Raw genomic sequence first — 17936 nt, 5'->3', positions numbered from 1 at the left:
TCTCCAGAAAGAGCCATGGCAGAAGAGGCAGTTGAGTAATTTCAGGCATATCAAGAAAACAAACTCATTTTTATGGATTTTAGGTTTGACTATGTTTTAAGATATCTTCCTGGAAGCATCTCAAGATTTACTAGTATGATTTTTGAGTTCTCAATACTTTGTATTTATAGAATGTCTTTCATCCTAAAGAACCTGACACAGACCCACTTTACTAACCACAAACTAGTTTGCAACAGGGTACACTGCAGTTACCATGGCAACTATGTTATAAATCTTTCTTTCACTAAGTTGGAAGTTTTTCAAGATTCTTTCTTTGGACTGACATTTTCAATGCTTGAACTCTAGTGAAGATTATTTTTACTTTTTCATATTGTGAAAAGTTGAATTAATCTTTTCAAAGAGTTTTGTGTGTATTGAATTTTTTGTATCAGGACACTTCAACTTAGATCTTGAAGTTTAAACCAAGAAAGAAACAGGCCTAGAAAGCAAAAATATTACCCATTTTTTCCCTAACTGAAAGACGTGAACGTCGTATATACTTCATATCTATCTCATGAAATATTCCAATGTTCCCAACCTACATTAAAATGCAAAATAAGATGGTATTAGGATGTAGCTTCTATCAACAGGACTTATGAATGACTGGCACAAAGAGATCTATGCATGAGTTGTGTGAGAAGCTCCGATGGAGTGACCAGAGGAAAGATGGATGGAAAGGACCCAAAAGACTAATAGAAGCTTAATTTCAAGGGTAAATCTACTGACTTTGGGGAGATAACTGTGAAGGATACAAATCAACTTTGCATTTGCAGTCATTGACATCATACTAAATTATGTGCATATTCAAACATAGGTGCTAAGGCAGTTCATCTTATTTGTAGAATACAGTCAAAGCAATATATACATCTATATAGTAGATATTGGCTACTACTGAATTGTGGTAAAGTGTTGTTGTGCCTTTTAAGATGGTGCACTAAACCCACAATAAAAATATAAACACCAGATTTGTGGTGTTAAAAACATAAGAACCAAGAAAAGAATAAGAACCAAGGGAAATAGGATCTTTCTAAAGAGATAGATTAGGTATCTGGACGTGGGTGCTGTCATAACAAATAAATAAGAATAGCTTTGGAGAAGGGAGTGGATTGAGGCTGGAAGAATATTGAGGGGTATAATAGAAAAATCCTAGATTGCCCTGAACAGACTCTTAGAAATATGGACATTTAAGATGCTGCTAGTGGGGGCCTGGTAGGAAATGAGGAACACGTAATTTGGAAATAGAAGAATGGAGACCTTTGTTATGTAGTGACAAAGGTTAGTGAAATTGTGTCTTTCAGTTATGTGGGAAAAAGAACTTGGGAAAGATGAACTGGAAAAAGGAACCAGGGCATGAAAATTTGGGGAGTTCTCAACCTATTCAGATGACAAAAGATGCTAAAACTAAGAGACCTCTGAAAGAGGGGAAAAAAAAACTAGAAAGAAAACAACAACAACAACAACAAGGGTGGCTGTAAAACTTTTTGCTGAAACCTTTGAAAGATCAAATGATCAGTGTTCAGTCATAAAAGTTTAAGATTGTGCCTCATAGATCTTTGCAATTAAATTAGAGAACTTCCAGGAATCTGTGTTGCCCTCACGCATCTCAACAGAGGCCAAAGACAGAGAAGGAATTCTCTCAAAAAGATTTGTGGATATGGCTCTGTCTAATGGAGAACAGTGTTGTATCCTCCATAAGAGACACAAGATTTGGGGGATGCCTGGCTGGTTCAGTTGGTTAAGCGGCGGCCTTCGGCTCAGATCACGATCTCAGGGTCCCGGGATTGAGCCCCCTGTCAGGACCCACATGGCCTATGCACAGTTCAGCTTAGGGCTCTGCATTCAGCGGGGAATCGGCTTCCCTCTCGCCCTTTCCTTCTGCCCCTCCCCCCTGCTCGGGTCGAGTGAGCACTCTCTCTCTCAAACAAATAAAATCTTAAAAATAAAGAGACACACAAAATTTTTAAGAAAATTTTATCAACAGAAATACTACCAGTTAGAACTGAAAGGAACAAAAAGAGTACGAAGTGAAAGGAGGCTGATGGACCCCAAAATTCTATTTAGAGGGAGTAGGGTAATAAAACGACTTGGCTGCAAACATATGTTACTGTTTGTAAAAAAGGGAGGATGACTCGGGGTAGAACCAGAGAGCAGAATTGAGATCCTCTGGATAAGAGTCCAGGCTGCTCAACACCTTAATTTCAGCCTTGTCAGACCCTCAGCAGGGAACCTAGTAAAGCCCACTAAGACGTCTGACCTACAGAATGCGGAAATACTAAATGGGTGCTGTGCTAAGCCAGTAAGTTAATTTGGTAATTTGTTAAGCAGCAATAGAAATCTAATACAGATATTAATAACTAGAGCCACTAAAAGATTCTAAAGAATTTAATTTATGCGATTTAAAAGAGAATAAAGTGGTTCTGTGAGGTCTGTATATAAATTCACGTCTAAACTCTAACATGTGTTTGCTCTGAGAGTGGTTGTTCAAATGCTATATGTTCTGTATGCTTTCTATTAAGTTACAAACAGATATATTTCTGACTCCAGGAACTCACTAGTTATTTTCTACTTCAAACTCGTCAATGTGCACTTAGAGAAGTGGATTTTAAGTCTTCCCTTCAGAGCCTTAGTTGTTCACAAGTCACTGTGGAATCTCTTACCTTTCTTGCGTACCTTTTGATATCCTTCTTGAATTGTTTACTCTGTATAGACGCTTCATATATCAACCTGAACCTGAAGTATCACTTCAAAATAAAAGTACAGTTGGGAAAATTTTGTTTTCATCACACAAGAACGTAACTAAGTCTCCAAATGAAGGTAAATGGTATGGCCTATGTTGGAAAAAATGGTAATTCCAGAACATAACAACTTGATTCATTCTGTTTTCCTTAACAGCAGCAAGAGAAGTTATAGAGAGATAGGAGAGGGAGTTGCATAGTGTGCTAAGAATTTGCTAAATTGTTGGAGAAAATTTTTTAAAAATAGGGCAAGGTGGGAAGATGAAAATTCTATTTCTTAGGAGAAATTTATGTTCTATATTTTTTTAATTTTGAGTTCTTACTTTAAGGTATAATGTATTGGTCAGGGGTCAACTGCAGAGAATAAACTCATATTAACTAAGGGGTTTATTAGAGTACATTAAATGACTTCCAGAATATTTGGGATATCTGAAAATCAAGTAGCTTGACTTTCTGGTTAGAACTCTCAGGCCTGTCACAGAATGTGGCTTTGACAAGGAGCTGCTGGTACAGCCACAGTTGAGAAGCATCACCACCTTGTACCTCTGCTACCACTCATAAGGTCACAACCAGATGCCTTAAGCCCTGAGTCTCTTTGCCTGTGGCCTAATCGAGCATTCATAATTGGGGAACCAAAATCATCTAGAACCCTAGCAGCAAGAGCATACAGGAAATGTAGTTGTTAAGCTTTTTTGGGAAAGAAATAATAGGAGAAGGTTGGTATAGCTGTTGAACAACCACAGAATCTCCCTTGAGTGCCTATTATTTAAATTAAGGTGGCCTAGGAAAGCCATTTCCCATAGGAAGCCAAATTCTGTTCTGGAGGTAGTAATGAAAAGATCAAATACTTAAAGGATCCTTTTTCCTTTGAATCCTCCTATGTTCACATTTTGGTAAAATATTTTTTGTAGGTTTTAGTAAAATATTTTAAATCATAGTTTTTATTTTTGACAGTGGAAGGTCTCAATGATTAATATTAAAAAAAGATAAAAATCAGATTATTATTTTTCACTGGCACTTACTTTAGGCTTAATGAAATATACTTTATCATCTTACAGATTTGCAAAGACTGCTAGTCATTTCTAGCTTATAACAAGAGTTCACCTATGTCACCTGAGACAGTGGCTTTGTTTCATGGTTTGTATAAGATACCGTTGTCCTGAAATGAGAATCATACTTAACAAGCTTTTTTTTTTTTTTTTTTTTTTGGCCTTATGCCTCCTCTTTATCTGAACTAGATTCAAAAATACTATTGTCAAAAATAACATCAGCTTACAATGGGCTTACAGCAGTGATGATAGTTTTAGTAACTGAGTCAACCTTAGGCCAAGTGCCATAAGCTGGCTCAAGTCATACGTTAGCGTATTATTTTCTGTGACTTATGCTCAGAACACTGGGGCTTAGATATAGGCAGACACAAAGAAGACTAGAAACCGGTAGTGGTGAATAATGTCTTCCCTGCCGTAACATACGCAAAAAAGTAGGTATTATATAGTGTATGTGGATGAATTAACAATGACTTAATGAGCATAGATGCCATTGGACCCTTTACAATAGCTTTGAGTATTGTTCACAAATGAAACCTGACGGAATTAACTACTGCTTATTCTAATATTTATTTAGATTTGTTTGTGTGACTGCCAAATTAAGTTGAAATTAGAGCTGCTTAATAACAATAACGAATTAATTCCAGCAAACTACTAACCTGTATCAGTAGGCTAAGGACTCAAAGGAAAGCAAGAAGCAAGTAACTGAGACAGCAGGGTGAAATGTTTTTAGTTTATACCCTATTCTGGTAACTGATCTTATTTTCTTTTGGTCTTTTCTTTCTTTTTGCCTGCTTTTCCTTTTCAAAGTTGGAAGAAATCCGCATGGTTGTTTTACTCCCTCCCTTCCCTTTGCCGTCATTACTTATGGTCCTGGAAGTAGAAATTGTAGTTTGGAGAAGGTAACTACTACTACACATGTGCATTTTTGACTTAATGGCAGCAGGAAGGTTGTGAAGGAAGATAGGTGTAAGTAAGGTGACCGTTCATCCCTGTTTGCTTGGGACAGTCCCAGGCTATGCCTATTAATAGCATCCCCTTTCATTCTCAAAACTGTGCTCGTTTTTAGGTAGTAAATTACATGGTCACCCTAGAGGTACCTAAGATGGGCTAAAGGATTGTATAGAGAAATGTAGGAACTCTTAAAAAATATATTCATGGTAGTTGAAATTTGGGTAGAACCAGTTAATCTTAATGTCTTGTTAAAAACAGCAAGGACGAAATTGCCTTTTCTGATACTGTGGGGTCTGGGCCTCTTCAGAACTATGTTATCTTTTGGGAGTGTTTTCAAATACGTAAGCAATTGTTTCTGTTTATAGGCCTGAAAATTGAACTACTCACATTCTTGTAGAATTATAATAAATGGGAGGGTATTTTCCATTCAATAATCTAAAAAATATTCCTAATAAAAATTCTTATGGAATTACAGTTCAGAAGTATAATAAGTGCTTGTTTAATAAAATGTATTCATGATGGATTTGTTAAAAAAAATTTTCAAGGATACTATTGTTGCTGGTAACTTTGGGTAAAGAGAAAGTATTTAAATGGAAAATATTTGAAATGTTCAGCAAACAGGATAAAATTAATAGAGTGGTGTCTTTTTCAGATACTTTAATATTCTTTTTCATATATAATTTCTGAGGGTGGTTTTCTGTTATGTTTCACTGTTTATTATATTTTAAAGAAAATGTTTCTTGCCCCAAACCAAGTTTTCATTCCCACTGATAGCAAGTAATTCATTTTTATCATAATTGAAAGCAGTATTAATATTTCAGAGAAATTTAATTGAATCCCAGACAAGTTATTTCCTTTGTCTTCCCTTCTAACAATAACTTTTTATTGTGGGTTGAATAAATAAAGCTGCGAAGACCTAGGTTTTAGAATCCCCAAGTAGATTGTAATAGACAGTTTTCCCATCTGAAAATTCGTGTCACTTATAATATGCTTAATATAAGGTTGTAGGGATTTTTGAGAAGCATTAGAGCCTGCTTTCAATAAAAAAAGACACCGAGGAGTAAAGTATCTAAGATTAGGGTTGCCAAAAACCTTCCATAAGCACTTTAGACATACAACTTGCAATTAGAGCTAACACATTTTCAGTTTAATATTTTGTTACCTTGTTAATAATTAACATAATGCAACAACTCCATCTGGACCATGAAATAATAGAACGTAATTCCAAAGGAGTTTTTATGGTACATTTTTTTTGATGTAAAAAACATTGTCCAAAGATCTTATAGTGTACTTTTGTTCAGTATTCTTTTTCCCAATCACCGCATCTTAGCACTTTTACGGGATGAAGTTTGCTGTGGGTTTCTGCTACTGTAAATATAGCACGGGGTTAATCACAACGTCATGCATTCATTCTCTGTTTTTTAATGAGGTGTACTTATTGCCGAAGGAAACCATTCTATGAAAAGAGTGGAGTCCATGTTATGATTGTAATGACTGAATTTGTGTTTTAGCCATCCAACGTACTGAGACTATTAAATTACAGTGGTGCTACACTTATGAGCTGATAAAAATGACAGTTATTTAAGGAAACAGGTCCCCCCCCTCCCCAAATAGACATTATGTTTGCCTGTGTGAGTAGAGGAAGAGGGCATGGAGTGCTCTTAAACTGCATCACTGCTGGGAGATCTGCATTTTCTAGGAGATGATGAAAAGGGGAGAAAGAACAGGGAAAGAGACCAAGATCTGTCAGTCTCAAATCTATCTCCTCTTTAAGGCAATTCATACCTTTATTCTTCATAAATGGCATATATATATATATATATATATATATATATATATATATATATATGTAAATAAAATTTTCAGTGGTTTAATTTTGGGAAAGATATTGTTCCTGCCCACTTTGTAATCACAAGACACCTAGTCACACTGCTGCTAACACCACTACATTTTCTCATTATGGACTGTTGGGCAGGTTCTGGGTCTTGTTTTCCCTGAAGAAAAAAGAAAATAAGCTAATACTTAGAGTCACCGGAGCAGAAGAGACCTAAGAGGTCCAATTGACCTTATAGAATGGATCCTGGAGAGAGACCTGAGATTCAGCCTATAGCTCTGACACTTGATAAACCACTGAAAGGCTCTGCCTGTGCCCCAGTCTACCTATTAATGAAGACAACTCACATATTCCATGATAACAAGGTTATGAGAACCCATTCTTAGTGTTAAGTAGGCAGAGCAAAGTATAACCAAAGCAAAAGAAAAGGGCCAGTTGCTTTACTTTTCACCCTAAAGCCCCACCAGGTGCTGAGACACCATCTGGGTAGAACAGTCTTGAGATACTTCTGCAATTAGCCCTTTGTAGGGGTGATTACTGTAAGTCTTTTAAGAAAGTATATAGGCAAAGAAGTATTCGCCCAGCCAACCCCCTGCCTCCCACTGGGTTCTGACTCTGTGCTTGGGAGTCATACCCCCATGCTATAACCATGTAAAATTCTTAGAAAGGGGACAAAAAGGGAATTTAAAAAAGAAAAATAAAGCTACTATTTATTATACACTACCACCTTCTGGATGGTATAATGATGATAATAACAATAAAAACAATAACAAAACAGTCACAGGTAAAACAGATGCAGGTAAAATTCCAGATGCCAGGCTCTGGGCGGAAACCCCACGCATACATTGTCTCACGTAATCCAGTGAAACAAATTTTAACATAATCCCTATCTTACAATGAGAAATCTGAGACACAGATAGGTTCACTCACTCACCCAAGGTCTACTGAGGTTGTGGAAAATGAGTTCAAACCCCAGGAGGCTGTCTCCAGGATCTGCTCCCTCTCCCCCTCAATTCTGACAACCCTGTCGGAGGGGCATCATCTGCTGATGGAGATCAGAGTGTCAGGGGGAGGTGAGGTGACTGCTCTAGGGTTACACACAGACTCTACACACAGCCAGGTTATTAACCCTGCCCTTCCTAAATACGTGCTTTCTTCTATGCTATGCTAAATTTTTCCCCTTTATAATTTTTGTCCTTGTGGTGACAGTTTAACGAATGTTGAGTTAAATATCTAATTAGATCTACCTCACAAAGGAAAATCAGCAGATCAACACTAGGTTTCTCACTAGCCATCAGTAACTATTGACATCATAGTAACATCCCTTCTTTTCAAATTGGTTGGTTGCATAGCTTTCCATGAGAATCGGTTCCTATTACCAAAATGGGCCAGTTTCACAATTTTAAACCTGCTGGATGGACAGGAAGCTGGATCATTCCGAGCAGAAATCAAGAGTTAAGACCCCTCTTCATTTTATGTATGCCATTGAGCAACTGAAGGGTAATGATGATTTTTATTCCCTCTTGGCATTAAGTCTGAGAGGCAAACTGACAAGTAAAAAGAAAATTCAAAATTAAATTTGACACACCTTTCTTAATTCTTCCCAAGACGCTTGAGTATGATTATTATTTAGAGCTTCTTTATCCCTGTAAATGTATGGGGTATCAGTCAACATATGGAATTGCTCCAGATAATAGAAATCTGCCTGAAAATTGAGACCAAAATATGAAAAGTATCAGAGAGGCTGGCGGTATTGGGTTGGATGGGAAGAGGTTTCTGAAAGCCTAAGGCAAGACGAAGGCAGAGCTCTCTGCAGTGCAGGGGTTTTCAAGAGTTCCTGTCATTTTGTGAAATTTTCCTTCCATGTATAGTCCTCAAGCTCAGCCCTACTGGATCGTCACATTTTGGTTTTCAGATTCACCACCATTGATGGTGAGTCAGGAACATCATCCATGTAGACAAAGGACAGTGCTTTGTAACATTTCAAGATGGAAAAGAAAAGATTTTCAGTCTCTAGGCAGGCTGACCTCAGGGCTATGAAGCACATTACACCAGCCCAGGGTGTCTGCTCAGAGAATCACTGTGGCGTGGCAGGTGATGAATGAGTGGTTTTCATGGCCTCAGGCTCCTTCCTGAGAGAGAGACTGAGTTGGAAGATGATTTTAGCAACCGTGGTAGGTAAGTCTGACAGCACTCAAAGACCACCTCCTACCTCTCTGCTTGCATGAGGAATGATGGCAGGACTGGGTCTTGACTTTTGGGATATTCCATATAAAGATGAGAAAAATCATCTTCCTCATTCATTCCTCCTCTTTGAAATGAAAATCTGCCCAAGCAGAAGAGGATTTCTTTATATGGAAAGTTTTGCTGATCCGGAGAAAAGAGCCTGCAAAATGCTGGCCTTTCCAGTAGAGGTTAGAAACTGCCATTGACAAAATGGCACTTGGTTTTTCACCTCGACTTAGTGTGTCAAATCTTTTTATATTCAAGTACCATCAACTCCTAAAGGAATATGAAAGGCCACTTTATCTTCTGACAGAAACTAAACATAGTGCAAGTTTGTTTTACTTCATAGATTTAGAAATGGAATTTATTATTAAAAGAAACTGAAAGTTGAATATTCATTAGCATCCTAGATCCTCTTTTGAGTAGAAGACTTGAAGGAAGCCTGGGTTTGGAGGGAATTTTTTTTATCTTTTCTTTTTCTGGGCTTTTGAGGCTGATGTTAAGTTCTGCCATCTGTGGGACCTGTGCATTTTAAACGTCTTTTACTTATAAGCTTCAGCTCTTTCGGGCAATTGTTTTTGCTTATGTTATCTAAACGGCAGAAATTGGCTTCCATCTCACATAGTCTCTGCATTATTAAAATACAGCTTGTGGTACAGACTTTTAATGGACTCTTTAGGGCCTTTACATATTAATGTTATATACTAAGAACTATTAAAGCATTCCAAATAAAACATATTTACCAGTTAAATGTTCTGTTTTATTTGTGAATGAATGAATGAAAAGGATAAGCTAGTTATCTCCATGGTCATTTAGGAAAAAAAACAAAAACGTAACCTAATACAAATTTATTCTCTTCATATCTGGCAACCTAATCACATAATTCCAAGAGAGACTAGAATTTCTTACTCTCTTTTTTTGATTCTTATCTTTAAACAGCAAAACAAATAAACAAAAACAATTTCAACCTACTACTGATTATTGATGTATGAAATACCTATGGTAAATTCTTCATCCAAGACAGGTTTGTTTTTTTTTTCCTCCTGTCAACAAGAAGAATGTGGTAGCACTTAGTTTGTCTTCAGCTGGTATCTACTTACGGATTTTGAAATTTTTGAAAATATCTAACTAAATGCTAATTGGCTAAGTCAACCAGGTAGAAGGGGCAAATAGTGGGAAGAAGGGAGAATAAAATCAAATAATACATCATTTTAAAACTATCTAGCCCACTTTTTCTCTCAATGAGAAAAAAAAAATTTCCCATCAAATGGTCACTTAAATATTCAATATCAAAACTTTATTCAACCAAGTCAACAAACCATAGAGGTGGGCCCTGGGCTCTCTTTTCAAACAGATGAAGCAGCATCTGGGACAATGCTTAGAGTCATAGTTTAAAGTCAGGCCACATCCACAGCTTCTGTTCCCACTCTGCCACTCATTAGATGGGTGACCTTGGGTAAGTCATTTAACTTCTCCAGGCCTCATTCCCTCACAGTAATAGAGGCTTGGAGTAGATTCATTCAATGGATATTTACTGAGCTCCTGATAAATACCATGTTCCAGGGAGACTAAATAATAATAATAATAATAATAATAATAATAATAATAATAAAAAGCAGCCCCTGTCTTCAAGGAGCTGAGAGTTCAATAGGAGATACACCTATAAAAACTAATGCATACAATAAGGCAGTTTGATACTATTACAGAAATTTATATAAGGTATACAGATATACCTTATATATTTGGGAGGGCACCAAAAGAGGAGTGGTCTGTCCTATTTGGGTTCAGGTGGGGGAAGACAACTGACAAAGACTTTAGAGAGAAGATGCTTGAACTGGGTTTGAATATCATTCTCTAGATGAGTAGGGGTTGGAGGTACAAGAACACAGGCCTGTGGGCGGAAGTCAGTATAAAGCCTCAGGATCTAACAGATGTCCTGTATGGCTGGAATGTAAGGATGAGATGAAATATGCAAAGGATGGCTGGAACAAATGGAAAAGGCTTTAGATGACATAAGGATTCTGAATTTTGTGAGAAGCCATGGCACAAGGAGTTCCAAGTAGAACTTAAGAACTATTCACGTATGTGTTCTAGAAAGATCACTCAAACAAGGTATGGCAAAGGCTTGGAGAGAGCAAAGATAAGAGGCGAGGAAGCCAGTCAGGAGGCCATCTAGAGCACACAGGAGAGATGACGAAGGTGACAGCAGTAGCGATGGAGTGGAAGGGCAAGAACTGAGACATGAGGAAATCACTGAGTGGATGAGGGGTAAGGAAGGAGGTGGAAAGTCTCTAAACTCCCTTTCAGCTTTTGTCTCCTATGAGTCAGGTATTCCAAGGCACCTAGATCAAAACCTCTCAGCGGAAAGATTTTCATAAGCATACTTAATGAAAAAATATTTTTAGAGCTTTATAAAATGGCTTATTGTTCTGAATTCTTGCTTTTAGACTATTGGAATATTGTGTTTTTTAGGGAACTCTATATACTTAATGGACAGTGAGTCAGGCATTATTGATTCTTTGTTCAGAGGACATACCACAGACAAGTAAATAAATACTGTAAAGTCACCCTGAGTCATGAGGTATGCTGTGAAGAGGCAAAAACAATCCAGTTGTGCTTACATTCAGAAATTCTACGAGGTAGCTTAATATAAATACCCAGGAGACTCCGAGAGCAAAAAATAACAGAGCCTATAAGCAATACCCACAGCTAAGCTGAAGTCAGAACTCATGCTTAAAACTCTTCTTATCCATCTCCACTCACCTTTTTTACTCTGGGTATGTTTGTCACTTATTCTATCATGAGCACCATCGTCACATCATTCCAGTACTTTCTACAGATTTCTTGAAATTATCTCTCCTTGATTGCATCCCATCCACTCCAGCCCACTGTGAGTTGACTTATCACCCAGAACATATCAATAAGTTGGCTCTTGCGAAGGCCACCAGGTCTTCCTAATTGCCAACTCCACTGGACATGTCTCACCCTCATCTGCTTTGACTTTTACACCATGTTTATGGAACTCTCCCTGTGACATCATGATCACTCTTATTTTCCCTCATCCCTGTCCACTCTGCCAGTGTCAGGCCCGTGGCTTCTTCCCTCCCAGTCTACACTCTCCCTGGGTAATTTCATCCACACATATAGTTTCTTTTTTTTTTTTTTTTAAGATTTTATTTATTTATTTGACAGAGAGAGAGACAGCCAGGGAGAGAGGGAACACAAGCAGGAGGAGTGGGAGAGGAAGAAGCAGGCTCCTAGCTGAGGAGCCTGATGTGGGGCTCGATCCCATAACGCCGGGATCACGCCTTGAGCTGAAAGCAGACGCTTAACGACTGTGCCACCCAGGCGCCCCCACACATATAGTTTCTGTATATAGATGGTATTCATTCTCTGGCCCAAGTCATGCCCCTATATTCCAGAAAGGAAAATTTAACTTCCTATTGGACATCTTCACCTGTTTGTCCCTCAGGTAAATCAAATTCAACACATCTAGAACTGAATTCTTTCTGTCCCCAGACGTTTGCCTGTTCTGATTACAGTCTCTGAACTTCTCATGGCTAGACCCCTGTATTCCTCTTTAGGCATATGCAACTTTTCATAATTCCTTTTTATACCAACCTCCCATTCCAAACATGCTAAACTACCTTTATTCCCCTGGATAAATTGTTTTCATAAACTCTGAGTTTTTGCACATGCTTAGAAGGCCTTCTTGATACAGATATAAAAACATATAATTATTTACTTCATCTGGCTGCATTTTACAGAATTTCAAGCCACTGTTAAGGACTGACTTTGTCCAGAAAACTTTTCTGACCCCGGCCTCTGTTGTCAGATGCCCATCTTTTGTGGTTTTATGGTGGCCTGGACTCTGTTGCATAGTTCTCAATAAAGTATGGGAGAGGGGAGTACATAGGAGGTAGAAGGGTGATTTTAACTCTGGGGAACATTGGACAAGTGATATTTGACATTTCAAAGTGTCCAGAGACACTTTCAGTAATAACAAAGGGCTGGGGTGCTACTGATTTCCAGTAAGTAGAGGCCAGAACGCTGCTAAGTATCCTACAATGCGCACATCTCCGCACAAAGATAATCTAGTACCAAATGTCATTAGTACTGGGCTTGAAAAACCCTACTCTGGTCTACTTGCATATTTATTTTTCTGTTTCTCCCACTGAACTATAAGCTTTTGGAGAACAGGGGCCGTGTCTTATTCAGCATTGTATATGCCGGAATTAACAGGTTGTTCAGCATGCAATAGACGCTCAGTACATATGAATGCATAAGTAGGTGGATAGACTGATGGGTGGTCCAAATGGTTTCCCATTCCAGCCCAGAGAGAAAATCTGTAGTTGTATGTGGGCTGAGGACAGTAAGTTTGAGGTTTCACTTCTGAAGTTGCCCTGATGCCAGTTGTACTGTTTAAGGTGCTAATCATGGAAAGAAATGGGAGGAATCAAACTATGGATGAATGTTTTGTTTTGTTTTGTTGCATATTTAAATAGATGTCATTTTATTTATTTAAATATTGTCTTATATTACTTGTTGAGTGAAGTAAAATAATAGGTGTTTATATCCATTGCTAGTACTCAACATAGGTCTGGGTACCTATGATAAACAAGACATTTTAGCATGCCGTGATGGGAAAACATGGTTTGGTTTAAATTCCAGTTCAGTTTTTGTTTTTTTGTTTTTTTAAGATTTTGTCTATTTATTTGTCAGAGAGAGGGGGAGCACAAGCAGGGGGAGTGTCAGGCAGAGGGAGAGGGAGAAGCAGACTTCCTGCTGAGCAGGGAGCCTGATGCGGGACTTGATCACAGGACCCTGAGATCATGACCTGTGCGAAAGGCAGACACTTAACTGACTGAGCCACCCAGGCGTCCAGTTCCAATTCAGTTTCAATATTGAGCTTTGTAAACCTATGCATGAGTTTTAGTGTCGTTGATCTTTAATTTTTTTCAAATTTGTTTTGTCTTGATGATGACATGAACTGAAACATATAAAATACTTGGTACACAGTGCTCTCAATAAGTCTTACTTCTCTCTGCCTCTTCTCCAAACTACCTATATTAGGAATTGCATTTGACTTGAAACAGAGCCCTGATAATAATTAACAGTTTATCTTTGCCCACACAAAATAAGTCTGGAGATCTGCAGTCCAGGGTTTGCCTGATGCTTTCACAAAGTCATTAAGGAATCCAGGTTCTTTTTAGCTCAATACTTTATCAATGCTAAAGTACGGCCCTGATATTCAAAATTCCTGCTAGAGCACCAGTCACCACTTCTGTGTGCCAAGCAGCAGATATGAGGACCGAGTGAAGATGGTGATGATCTCTCTCTTTTAAGGAACCTTCCAAAATGCATTCCGAAAGAGCCAGTATGCTTATATGTAAATTCTTTAAGACCTAGCATCTTGAATATAAAAGATAGAAATAGAGCATTTAAGAATTCATTTTGCCATTCTATACCTAACATTACTTTACTGCCTCTAAATCATGTGCATGTATGTATGTGTGTGTGTGTAAATGTATTCCCAAATAAATTTACGTATTTTAATACAGACTTACAGAAATGGAGCTTATCTCAGTAGCAAGAAGCACACCCAATATTTTCCAACAAACAGAACCAAGAATCCTTAGAGATCAGGATCAACATCACTAGTGATAAGTCATATTGCTATCATTTACCCCTTGGTATGAAGTGATGGAAAGGGCACTTTATCTCTGCGATATTCTTTAAAAAACAGCAACAACAAACTATAATTTAATTATGAAAAAAAAAATTAGACAACCCCACATTGAGGGACTTTCACAAAATACCTCCTCAGACTTGTCAAGGCCATGATAAGAAAGGAACAGCTGAGAAACTGTCACACGCTGGGGGGTACTGAGGAAGCTTGAGATGTAAATGTAATGTGGTAGTATGGGATTGGATCCTGAACAGAGAAAGGACATCGGTTTAAAACAACAACAACAACTAGTGAAATCTGAGTATATTCTGGATTTAGTTGATAGAAATGTACCAATATTGGTTTCTTCATTTTCATAAACGTACCATGGTAGTAAAATAAGATATTAACATTGGAGGAAACTGAGTGAGGAGTATATGGAATGCTCTGTATCACCTTTGTAATTTTCCTATAAATTTAAAATTATTCCAAAACAATGTTTATTTTAAAAAATATGAATTACTGGTGCACATTGAAAGCCTGTGATGTTCATTCGTGTAGGATATTACCGACAGCAGATGCGTTTGAATACAATCTCCATGCATGTGGGGACTTTGCCTAGTTTGTTTCCTCTTGTTTCCCCAGGACCTAAGGAAGTACCTGACATAGACTAGGCACTCAGTAAATGTTAATTAAATGGTGAGTGAATGCACATGTAGTTCTTTCTGAGAACAAATTTATGTGTTAATAGAAGGATAACATTAGGGAAGAAACTGCATACCAGAAAAACCTCTGATCCGTTTCTGAGTTACTGTGACTGTTCAGTGTATTATTTTGTAAATTATTAGAGCATTCTGACTAGGCCTCCACTTCATAGTCCTGGAGAATCAGCATACTTTTTCTATATAATTTTTTCTAATGGAACATTTTTTGAGGGGTAGGTCCTGGAGGAGTTGGTAACTGCCAGGCACTTTATTAGAAAAACAGGGGTTTGTAGCACTGATTCTAATTCAAGGAAACTGAAGCCTTTTTATAATCCTATCAGATTAATAGATCAGGGATTAGAAAGCTACACAATACTGATTTTCTATAAATTAGTAATTTTCTCTCTATTAGTATAAAGAAGATCTAATGGGAAAGGCATTTGATTAAAATCCCAGCCTTACCACTTACCACCTGTGTGATTATAAGAAAGTTCTTTAATCTCTCTAAACCTCAATTCTCTAGTAAAACTGGGATAGTAATACCTCACAAGGTATATGTACGATCCTCTATTAATGAAAACACAGGATAGATTACTGTAACAAAAGCCCAAGAATACAGTGGCTTCCACACAACAGAGGTTTGTTTCTGTCTCACCTAACAATCCAGGAATGGTATAACAGCTTTTTGGGAGGCCAGACTCCTCCATCTTGTTGCTTAGCCACTTCTGGTCTGCATTCCTTTTTTTGCATGCTCAACTCACCACCACTTCCACATTCCAGGCCAGCAGAGGGAGGAAAGCTAGAGGAAACACACCTTTTCTTCTAAGGGAATGACCCGGAAGTTATCACTTCAACTCGTAGCTCATTGGCCAGAGCTTAGTCATGTGGCCCCAGCTAGCTGCAAGGGAAGTTGAGAAATGCTTTCTTTATCTGGGAAGCATTTGCTAAACTAATATTCCTGAAATCATGGAGACTGGCAAGAAAACTAGTAGAGCCTGCCTTAAGCACCTGGAATAGTGCCTCACATGGAATAAATGTTTGTCTAGAATCAAATCATCTGGAAGGTGATGAGTGTAAAGGAAAAAGGTAAGTGGAAATATTTTATCAACTATGCTTTGCATTGCTCAGATTTTAAGGCAGATCTTCCTGGGAAGCTATGTTTTCATTTGAAAACTTGCCTATCTTCTTGTAAATTAAAACACAACTCCCAAGAAGTAAGGTTTATATCATCCTAAGGAAAAGAGGCTGCAGAAGTAATATTCCAATGTGTGCTTGTTTTTATATGTAATGACTTCAGCTCACTACACTTCTAGCTGAGGAAATTCTGGTAGATTAATTTAGAAGTAGCTGCACTCTGGTGAAAAAGGGAAGATACAAAATGAACTACGCTACTTATTTTTAATGTAGAAATTCTTTTGTTTGCTCTGTTGTAATTTTGTTAATCAGAATTTTTCCACTATTCTTTTCATGGATTCAGTTTCAAGTTTTTGGCAATAACTTATATTTTACAGACATGGGACAGCATCTTTGGAACTTTTTTTCATTTTTCTATTGGTTTGGTGTGATTGTTCTCCTGAGGGTATTTACTATAATCTGCTAAACTTGGACAGTTTTCTTCTAGGCAAAGCAGTTTATACTGAGCCCCATTCATGCTTTAAGCTTATCTAGGACAGTCTTACATTCCGTGGGTCCTAACTACAGGCTGTCAGCTGCTCATGTGATCTGTCAGACCACACTGTCATCCAGCTGGCAGCTGGATGGGGCTCAGGTGGCCCTGCTTTTTGGTGATATTGTTAACATGAGGGGTGAACACAATACTGGTTGTATTAGCTGGCTTGGGCTGCCATAGCAAAATACCATAGACATAGACCACGTCACTTAAACAACGAGTATTTATTTCTCATGGTTCTGGAGACTGGCAAGTCCAATATCAAGGTTCCTGCCATTTCAGTTTCTAGTGAGAACTTTCATCCTGGTTTGCAGGTAGTTGCCTTCTGTCTGCGTTCTCACATGGCAGGGAGAGAGTGCTCTGGTATCTCTTCCCCTTCTTATAAGGGCATCAGCCCTATTGGATTGGGGCCCCACTGTTATGACCCCATTTAACTGCCACTCTAACTGTCAGACCCTGTCTCCAATCTATATTTACTTTGGGGGTGAGGGCTTCAACATGAATTTTGGGAGAATAAAAACCTTCAGTCCTTAGCACTGACCTCTCTTTCATTTTTCATGGCACTCACAAAGGGTGAATTTTTTTTCTAATTACCCTGTGCTACCCTGGACAACCTCCCTAAAATTTCCTACAGTGGAAGATTGCTCTGGTGGCTTCCTAAAGTCTCTTTATCTAAGGAGTTATTTGGTCTAACGTCATTGCTTAGTCACACAAAATGCCTTGGGAGTTGCAAAATGTTAAGATATTACAATATAATAAAGTGGTATTTGTAGAGCACTCTACAGTTTTCTTGCTTACATTATCTCTTTAATCCTCATGGCAACTTTGAAGGAATGGTTGAGATATGTTATTGGCTCTATTTTATATATTAGAAAATTGAAGTTTGGAGAAGTTCAGTAATTTCCCTAAGGTCTTAGGGCTAATAATTGATTGACACTGAGACTCCATTCCAGGCCTTCCAATTTCTAATTCACAGCAGACTGTATATGAGCTGGAATTTGGCTCTGGAGTCACTAAAGTTTGGCTTCAATCCAAGCTCTGTCACTTATTTACAGTAAGTG

The 17936-nt window shown here is 38.0% G+C and overlaps 1 protein-coding gene across 5 annotated transcripts in view; it reads left to right on the top strand.

Moving 5' to 3' along the window:
• The window catches only part of ZNF385B (zinc finger protein 385B), a 376330-nt gene that overhangs the window by 240321 nt on the left and 118073 nt on the right, over positions 1-17936 (top strand). Inside the window, exons 1-2 of one of the 5 annotated variants that reach the window (XM_044381362.3) lie at positions 4038-4254; positions 15987-16292. The exons of 1 other annotated variant lie outside the window; for it this stretch is intronic. In XM_044381362.3, coding sequence (XP_044237297.2) covers positions 16274-16292 — 19 coding nt within the window. In that variant the 5' untranslated portion in view covers positions 4038-4254; positions 15987-16273. Of the gene's footprint in view, positions 1-4037; positions 4255-10601; positions 16293-17936 lie in introns of those variants that run through there. 3 more of the 5 variants (XM_048214371.2, XM_044381361.3, XM_026492412.4) reach the window with 3 other exon arrangements.

This window comes from Ursus arctos, unplaced genomic scaffold (genome assembly GCF_023065955.2).
Source record: "Ursus arctos isolate Adak ecotype North America unplaced genomic scaffold, UrsArc2.0 scaffold_1, whole genome shotgun sequence".
NCBI lineage: Eukaryota > Metazoa > Chordata > Mammalia > Carnivora > Ursidae > Ursus > Ursus arctos.
The sequence above is the reverse complement of the archived record's forward strand: the minus strand, read 5'-3'. Positions and strand labels throughout refer to the sequence as shown.